Here is a 10106-nt window from a genome sequence, read left to right on the forward strand (position 1 = left end):
TAAATATATGTCAGCTGGATTTCAAAAGATACAGTATCATAATAAGTGACTAGACAACCTGTTAGAGGCACACATACTGCTCCTGTAAAACTGTCTATGCTTAATTATTGTGCAGGTCTCCATCTCTCCTGGTATTCTTATTTTAAATGTACACACCTGAAACAGACACTATTTGATATAAAGGACGTTTAAAGAGCGCAGACGGTCATTATTTCTAATTCTAGTGCAGGCAGAAGAGAAATGACCCCCCTGATAATTATAGTTCTGGTGTTAACAGCAGAAGGTAAGACATTATATTACAGGGTATTATGGTATCTACCTCTTACATGTTTAGCCATGGAAAGAAACAAAATGAAAAATCTATACATTTTTTCTTCGATGGTCACTAATTGTGGTTGCTTAGCATTAATGTGATTGATATGACAATTTATTGATATAATGCTATTATCTTTAAATATTGATATTTCAGAATAACACATGTAACCTAGACATATTTATTACATGCTGACTTCTAAAATAATATATTCTCTACAGTTAGTGCTATGATCTGTAATCTCACTGAGGAGAGTAGAGATCATCAATGTTATGCGGCTCTGGGAGGATCTTTGTCATTCCGTCTGACTGCAAACACAAGTGATAAAAAAATTACATTGAAGAAAGGTCATAAACGTATTCTGCACTTCAAAACTGGAGAAGACTGGAGATCTAAATTCCCTCAGGATTATGTGAATCGCTCTGAGTTCTTTAATAATGGAACATTCAGACTGGACACAGTTACACAGGACGACTCTGGAGATTACCTATTGGAAATATATAATTCAGAGGGAACACTGTTGTGCAGAGTCAACGTGCTACTTGAGATACAAGGTACAGAACCTTTTTGTTTACCAATCATCCTGCATCCATCCTGGTGGTCATTAAAGACCATAATATTGCCAGTGTTTTGTTAGACCATGCTACATGGCAGTAAGGTCTCTGTGTTTGTGTCTGTCAGCCCCGGTGTCAGAGCCAGTGTTGTCTCACCTCTGTCTGCCTCATGGAGAGACCGTGGTCACATGCTCTTCAGAGGGAGATGGTCTTCAGTACAGCTGGACCCTGAACGGCCAGAATCTGACCAGGAGTGTAGCCTATGACCACTACCAGAACAGTGTCATCACGTTGAAGAGTGATGTGACAGGAACCCTGACCTGTACGGTTCAGAATAAAGTTAGCAGCAGCAACTCTACTATTGATCTCCCGGCCTGCCCAGGTAATGCCAGGACAATTGACTTCATTCCCACTTTGCGACTTGCCTGATTAGATCATTTGTTAGGATAAATTGTATATTTACATGAGCCCAGAAATGGTCCTACACACATTTTAATTCATTCTCCTTACAGAAATATGTTTCTCTTTTCAGCTTTGTATGCATTTTGCATGAAAGAGTGACCACAAGATCAATGTTTTGACAAGAACCACGTTTTGAGATTGTGGAAATTACTTTGTTTAAGTATCAGGTGACTTTCAAAATAGCATAAGTGTGACTTTTTCTAAGTATTTAATTTATGTGATATTTTGTAACATTTCATACTTTTTGAACTTAAACTTTTTGTACATATACGATAATAAATACTGTTGCTTCATAAATAATCTCCCTCAGTTTATTTTAACCTGCACGTTGTCCTCGGGTCAAAATGGCCTGCGAGGCCTGCGACCCGAGGACAACGTGAGGGTTAAAGTTGGAAGCAGAAGTGCCTCTTTCAGGGATTAATCATCATGACCTCTATTCAAAGCAGAAAAACACATACAGGTATCTCACTTTGCATCTCACAGCATATTGGCTATTATAATTGTTTAATACACCATACCAGTTTACAACCTATTGCTACAACCTCAGTTGTAGCCAAACTATTAAGATTAAGACAAGAAAATGCCTTCCATTGCATCGTTAATTGTCTTGTCAGAAATGACTGATTTTGAAACGTGCATAAGGAAAAAGGAATGGGACTTTGCATTGCAAGTACACTGTTCTAGCAACATGTGGCTAACTGAGCTACTTCTGATGTGAACATGATCTGTCTGATGCGCATCAACAGGGAAAGGAAAACCACAGAAGTTAAACTAGGCCCAGAGTGTAAAATGCATTGGGTGGTTTAGCAGGTCATTATTATATATTTTATATAGAGTGGTTTAATGAGTTTGTTTTGCAGAGTAGCTATAAAAGCAACAGAACAACATGAATATGAACAGCGTCCCGTTTCTACAGCTCAGTAGCTCGACCTGGCCTGTAGTCAGCCTGCTCTTCATGGAGAGAAGTCGTCAATGTGGTTTACACTGTGGCTAGTTGTTAGCACAAAATAGTTTATTTTTTTTCAGTTCTCTGTTCAGTTTGTGAAACTTGTAGAATGCAGACCATGCATCATTGTTTGAACATTGGCTCATACTCTGCATCCTCAAACCCATATGCTGTGGTTTCATGTCTTCAACCACGCTACTGACATTAGAGGGGCCATTTCCCCATAGCAGGAAACATAACCGTGTGAGCGTGATGACAACTACACGTTAATGTCTTGCCAAACTTTCTTTTACAAACATGTCCTCACCCCGGCCTCTGAGAGCTTTAACGTGTAGTGGTAGGCTTCCAATATGGATGTTGCTTCTTCATCTCTACATAAGCTATGGTAAGTAGGCTGAATAGTTTTCTTGATTCCAAAAAATATATAAAACAATAGTTTTTGCTCATCTTTTCTATTGAAATGCTTTATTTTCAGTTGTTGCAGAGGACATCACCAGAGTAGTTGGACGAGTAGGAGACTCCATATTCCTTCACCCTAAAATGTACTTATACGCCGAGTTCTCTGATGTGAGATGGAAACATGTTAATACAAATATGTTAATAGCTAGAAATGGCACGCTTGTTAATTTAATGGATAGGTGTGAGATCTTTCTAAATGGTTCACTGAAGTTTTATGAAGGACTGAAAAGAGACAGTGGAAATTATACAGTGTCACAATACCATAAAGATGGAGCTCTTCTATCCGTGCGGAACATTGAGCTCATTATTCTAGGTGGGTTGTTTGAAATTATTGCAAGTTTTGACATTTGTCAATGAAGATTTAGCACAAGCATACCCATCTATGTTGATTAAAGGGGCAATCTGCATTTCAAACAATAACGGTGTAAACCCAGCCATTGTTTTGGTAAACAGCTGAGGGATGGGGCAGTAAAAATGTTTCTACTCTCAAATTCATTGACTGAGCTATGGATGCAAGGACTGACCATGTCTTGTGCTGCTACCATGTTGTGTTGCTACCATGCTGTGTTGTCATGTGTTGCTGTCATGCTAAGTGGTTGTCTTAGGTCTCTCTTTATGTGGTGTTGTGGTGTCTCTCTTGTCATGATGTGTGTTTTGTCCTATATTTTAGTTTTTAGTTTTTTTTTAAACCCCACCCCCGTCCCCACAGGAGGCCTTTTGCCTTTTGGTAGGCCGTCATTGTAAATAAGAATTTGTTCTTAACTGACTTGCCTAGTTAAATAAAAATAAATAAATAAAACCATCCATGATATCAAAATTAGCGTTGTAACCATGTTTTGTGGCTAAACAGTGTTTGTTTCCAATTACATTGTTTATAAACAATGGAGTAAAACAGGCTTATATTTGGGGTTCTGGTGGGGTACAACAGTTGAACTAAGCTCAAGAGGCATTTATAAGTAATAGGCCTCCTGTAGCTCAGTTGGTAGAGCATGGCGCTTGCAACGCCAGGGTTGTGGGTTTGATTCCCACGGGGGGCCTGTATGAAAAAAAATAATTATGCACTCACTAACTGTAAGTCACTCTGGATAAGAGTATCTGCTAAATGACTAAAATGTAAATGTAAGAATCAATGGGTATATCATTAATTTAAGTCCAAATGGATGTACCATTTTGCAGATTGCCCCTTTAACGTATTAATTAGAGTTTTCCCCCATTAGATTTATTTAGGCTTTCTTTCATTTGTTGTCCATTTGTTAATTTATTTGCTTCATTTCGACTAAAAATAACGTTCTCTGTTGTAGCTTGTTGATTGACTTTGCACTGTGTGATTGTATATTTGTGTGACATGAATGATTTACATTTCAGAACCTGTCTCCAAACCAAAGGTGCGAACGTCCTGTACTTTTGATGGGAGAGTTGTTCTGACTTGCTCTGTTGATAAAGGAGACAGAATTGTGATGGCCTGGACCGGGTCCAATCAGACCCTGAGCTCAGGTCCTGTTCTGTTCCCTGACAGCCATATGCCTGGACACCTGACCTGTGTGGCAATGAATGAAATAAGTGAAGAAGACTTCAGACCAGTTCTCCCGACATGCAGAGGTACAGTAACTCATCATGCACTTTCTGCATACTATTGGTCCAGAACCATTCTCTCTGGACAGTACAGTAGACCTGCCTGTTACTTGTCCTTTAATTGAGTAGCACAGTATGTATTGAGCCAAGTTTTGAAGGCACAAATATGATTCAGGGGATAGGGTACTACATAACAAAGTACCTTTTTTAAGATCATGAATATATTTACAATTAAACTGTGGCATTTGTTTTGGAAAAAGGTCACATTTCAGATGTAGCTGCATTTGGGCTCTTTGCATTTGCACTGACGGCACTGGCGGTCGCCATTCTGAATTCGAAAAAGAGGTGTCAGAAAAATAAAAAAGGTAAAAGTCAGACTGAATTTAAGTATCTCCTTCATGCGTTTTTGTTTCATTTCTTTGGAACATTCACATGGAACATTTACGTGGAACATTCTTTTTCCCAAACTGCACTGTTGTGTTTTAGATGTGGAGGAGAACAACTACATTGAGATGCATGGGAATTTATGCACCAAATGGCCACAGGAGGAGACCACAACCCATCCAGATCAAGACACCTCCCATTACGGTAACTCGCAGCAGAGAATGACACACAGTACATTTCCATCATAGTTTATTAAGTGATAGTTAAGACTTACAGTTAGTGCATTCATCTTAAGGTAGTTGGTGAGCCAACCACATATCACAGTTGTAGTCATTTCATCATAGTTTAAGTGTTCAGTAACAAGTATTTTATTTTAACACCGCTTTATGATTATAAATGTATATTTTGTAAGATGGTGAAATTGTCTTACCACAGAATTCTGCAGACCGATTGCACCAGCTTCAAGCCAGAGAAAGCTAAGACTATCACTGGAGTTGGATGATATCTATGTATGAAGAACATGGTATTGTTGCGATATTCAATGTGTTTATGGCATTACATTTCAATAGCATCGATTTTTCAATGTGAAATATGCAACTATGCACCGTAATGACTGATCATTTTTAACAATTCATTATGGTGTATTTCGGCGATAGATTTATTTTGTTGTATAGTCGTAGAGACTAGAGAAGCGACACATAGGGCATTATTTCACCTGTATTTTGATATTGTATCATACCCATGACTTCATTATCAGACTGGACCACTAGGTGGAAGCATTACAGTATGATAAAGGAACAGGGTGACGAGAGGTGAGAAGAAACATCCCAGGATTACTGTCATTACATCAATAGTTGTTTCAAAACATATGGACGCTGCTGGGACAACTGTAAATTATTCCATTTCAAACTGTTCTGGTTATTATTGTCATATGTTTTTCTTCAACATTTCCAGATAAAGTTAATTAGTATATCCAGGGCTCTCCAACCCTGTTCCTGGAGAGCTACCCTCCTGTAGTTTTTCACTCCAACCCTGTTCCTGGAGAGCTACCCTCCTGTAGGTTTTCACTCCAACCCTGTTCCTGGAGAGCTACCGTCCTGTAGGTTTTAATTCCAACCCTGTTCCTGGAGAGCAACCCTCCTGTAGGTTTTAATTCCAACCCTGTTCCTGGAGAGCTACCCTCCTGTAGGTTTTCACTCCAACCCTGATCTAGCACACCTGATTCTAATAATTAGCTGGTTGATAAGCTGAATCAGGTTAGTTACAACTGGGGTTGGAGTTAAAACCTACAGGAGGGTAGCTCTCCAGGAACAGGGTTGGAGTGAAAACCTACAGGAGGGTAGCTCTCCAGGAACAGGGTTGGAGTGAAAATCTACAGGAGGGTAGCTCTCCAGGAACAGGGTTGGAGTTAAAACCTACAGGAGGGTAGCTCTCCAGGAACAGGGTTGGAGAGCCCTGGCACTATATACTATAATCATTACATAGGTCAAGTCACAAGAATGTAATGAAGAATGTAAATACATGTAAATATACTTACTACAAGTATTTTTTTTAAAGTGTCAAATAGACTACATATAATTGTTATATTTGTACAGTATGAATTGCAATGTCAGCTTAGTAAATGTTGATTGTTTTTAAACCTCATCTTTGCCAATGTTTATTATTCATACCATTGCTATCGGTAATCCTGAAGAAAACACTTCATAATGTAACCTGTCTACAGTATATAGTCAATTCCCCAATTTAAATTACAATTTGGCACACAAAGTGCATTTAGCAGTGTAGCAATGGCTCTAATCGCAAATTGATTTTCATTGTGGATCTTAGTAAATGTGTACAAGGACTTATTACAAAATACGTTTTGAGAAGACAACTTTTTTTAAATCTTCTAAATGTAGTAAAGTACATATTGTGATAAAAAAAAAAACTCAAATCAATGGTTGTACATTTCATGACATTTGCAGGGTATTTTTTCATTAAATAACTATGTAAAAAATTAGTAGCTTAACTATTTCCACATCAATTGTAAAAATAAAAGGCTTTTTACTCATAAATATATGCACTATAAAATAACTACTGAAATGGCTAGTGTTTTGGTAAATAAGCACTCAGTACTCCATTTTAGTATCATATTATTGTTGGCATGATATAAATACTAACAATTTATATCCAAAACAATTAATAATTGTATTCATATTTGGTATGTTACCATTTGGGTTGTCCACTTTGTAACATACTGTAAAAGCTGATTAGTCTAAGAAGGAAATGGACCTAGAACTCTCCCACTTCCTCTTACAGTCACAATGAAACCTCATTGTACACCCAAGAGATGCCTGGATCTGTCACGTAGCCCTACCCATATGACCAGAAGAAGACACCCAGTGCATCCACACTCTTAGAACGATGCAAATGCTGCAGGGAGAAGGCCAAATTAGCATACCTGGACAATAGAGGTGTGTTGCACAACCTTTAACACTACCTTTAGCTAATGAAGCATTATATTCCCAGGCAGTTATATTCCAACATACATAAAACAAAAATACAAAACAGCAACCACCTCCGGCTACCTGCCTTCCAGGTTTGTAGCTTCCAAGTGAGGTCAGAGGTGAAAGGTGTAGGAACTCATGCTAATTGTGTCAAAGGTAAGACCATGCAATGGGTACTGGCTGAGGGCAATAAAAGGCCCAATCTTTACAACCCACCATGATTAAACTTTCCATAAACTATAGCTTCATGGCCTGGCTTTAGTTAATGATTCAACTGACAGGTGACAAAGATCCACAGAATGTACATGGCAAAAAGTCTGCATCTTTTACTTCATTTAAGCAAAAATATAAACGCAACATGCAATAATTTCAAAGATTTTACTGAGTTACAGTTCATATAAGGAAATCAGTCAATTGAAATAAATTCATTAGGCCCTAATCTATGGAGTTCACGTGACTGGGCAGGGGAGCAGCCATGGGTGGGCCTTTTTACAGCTCTCTCTACACATCCAGAGGAAACATCTGGAAATGTCGTGACAACCCCTAATACCTCCCCAGCCACTACTGAGCTCATAGCCAAGCATATTCAGCAAGCTGTCTGACACGAAACTACATGTCATCTCTGTAAAACAATAAATCTGCCATAAATCCATAAACACCAAGATAACCCCCCCCCCCCCCCCCCCCCCCCCCCCCCCCCCCACAGTGGGTGATTCTCTATATTCAGACTGATTTGTCAGCCTGTCACAAGTGCTGGCTGCATGATGTCATTGGTCTCTTAAAAGGTGCATTTTTTTCCAGCCATATTTTTAATACCTGCATGTGTATGGACATTTGTTTTGGTATTATGCCTCATGTAAACACTGAAATCTTGTTAGATAAATGAGTTGTAAGGCATACAGTCCTATTATATTATTTTGCTGGACCACTGGATTTAAAAAAAACACATCCTTGTGAATGCAACAACTATAAAAAGAATAACATCCTGGAGATGAATGAACTGACTTTATACATTTTTACATGCACTAGTTAATTTGTTCATACGTGTTTTAAATAATTGCAACCCCCATTTTACTTTAAGATATTGTGGCATGGTCTCTGAATAATGTTTGTTGTACAAGAATGTTCAAAGATTAGAGGAATGAAATCCCCTGGTGCCATTAGGTAATAGAAATGCATACAACTACAAACCAATATTATTGCAACAATATATCAACATTTGTATGAACATTGTAGACAAACCTCAACCTGTTAACTAAGTTGTATTAAAAAAAAAACATTCAAACGAGCAACCTAGCAACCTAGCACGGTGACATGATATTAACAGCAGGTGGTTGAGTTATTTAATCGTCAAGTTTTTGCATAAGTACAGTGAAATGCCTTTCTTGCAGACTCTACACCCAGCAACCCAGGAATCAATAAAGTATTACTAAAAATAATAAGTTAGGACGAAACAAGAGAAAGAAAAATAACAACAAGAGAAAGTAAGAATACTATATACAGGGTCAGTTCAATACCATACTATATACAAGGTCAGTTCAATACCATACTATATACAGGGTCAGTTCAGTACCATACTATATACAGGGTCAGTTCAGTACTATACTATATACAGGGTCAGTTCAGTACCATACTATATACAGGGTCAGTTCAGTACTATACTATATACAGGGTCAGTTCAATACCATACTATATACAGGGTCAGTTCAGTACCATACTATATACAGGGTCAGTTCCAGTACCATACTATATACAGGGTCAGTTCAGTACTATACTATATACAGGGTCAGTTCAGTACCATACTATATACAGGGTCAGTTCAGTACCATACTATATACAGGGTCAGTTCAGTACCATACTATATACAGGGTCAGTTCAGTACCATACTATATACAGGGTCAGTTCAGTACCATACTATATACAGGGTCAGTTCAGTACCATACTATATACAGGGTCAGTTCATTACCATACTATATACAGGGTCAGTTCCAGTACCATACTATATACAGGGTCAGTTCAGTACCATACTATATACAGGGTCAGTTCAGTACCATACTATATACAGGGTCAGTCCAGTACCATACTATATACAGGGTCAGTTCAGTACCATACTATATACAGGGTCAGTTCCAGTACCATACTATATACAGGGTCAGTTCAGTACCATACTATATACAGGGTCAGTTCAGTACCATACTATATACAGGGTCAGTTCAGTACCATACTATATACAGGGTCAGTTCAGTACCATACTATATACAGGGTCAGTTCCAGTACCATACTATATACAGGGTCAGTTCAGTACCATACTATATACAGGGTCAGTTCAGTACCATACTATATACAGGGTCAGTTCAGTACCATGCTATATACAGGGTCAGTTCCAGTACCATGTTATATACAGGGTCAGTTCCAGTACCATGTTATATACAGGGTCAGTTCAACCACACAGTATAACAGATACCTACCCTTCCTTGCAATACCCTGTTTCATCATGAGTTTGTCATATATATACATATATATATATTACAACCACTGAGAAGTTTTCTTCTCATCCCAGAAGGTGGATACATATTACAGCTGACTATAAATGCCATGAACCTTACTTGATCTATAGCCTACTGTATGTGCTTTGGGATCTTTAGTTTTAAGGCTGGTTTACAGACATTTACGTTTTAGTCATTTAGCAGACGCACTTGTCCAGAGCGACTTACAGGGTTAAGTGCCTTGCTCAAGGGCACATTGACAGATTTTTCACCTAGTCGGCTCAGGGATTCAAAACAGCAACCTTTCGGTTACTGGCCCAACGTTCTTAACCGCTATACATTTAGTAGACGCTCTTATCCAGAGTGACTTACAGTAGTGAGTGCATATTTAGTTTGGACTGGTCCCCCATGGGATTTGAACCCACAACCCTGGCATAGCAAGTG

At 38.4% G+C, this 10106-nt stretch overlaps 1 protein-coding gene across 1 annotated transcript; it reads left to right on the forward strand.

Moving 5' to 3' along the window:
- Nucleotides 1-2572: 2572 nt before the first annotated feature.
- Nucleotides 2573-5205, forward strand: LOC311099870 (T-cell surface antigen CD2-like; the record flags this gene model as incomplete). Its single annotated transcript, XM_084140595.1, has 6 exons — nt 2573-2660; nt 2751-3047; nt 4100-4333; nt 4567-4671; nt 4793-4894; nt 5126-5205. The coding sequence occupies 6 exons, from the start codon at nt 2573-2575 to the stop codon at nt 5203-5205; spliced, it is 906 nt and encodes a 301-aa protein (XP_083996721.1).
- Between the last annotated feature and the right edge of the window lie 4901 nt (nt 5206-10106).

Source organism: Coregonus lavaretus (genome assembly GCF_964263955.1).
Source record: "Coregonus lavaretus genome assembly, chromosome: 24".
Taxonomy (NCBI): Eukaryota; Metazoa; Chordata; class Actinopteri; order Salmoniformes; family Salmonidae; genus Coregonus; species Coregonus lavaretus.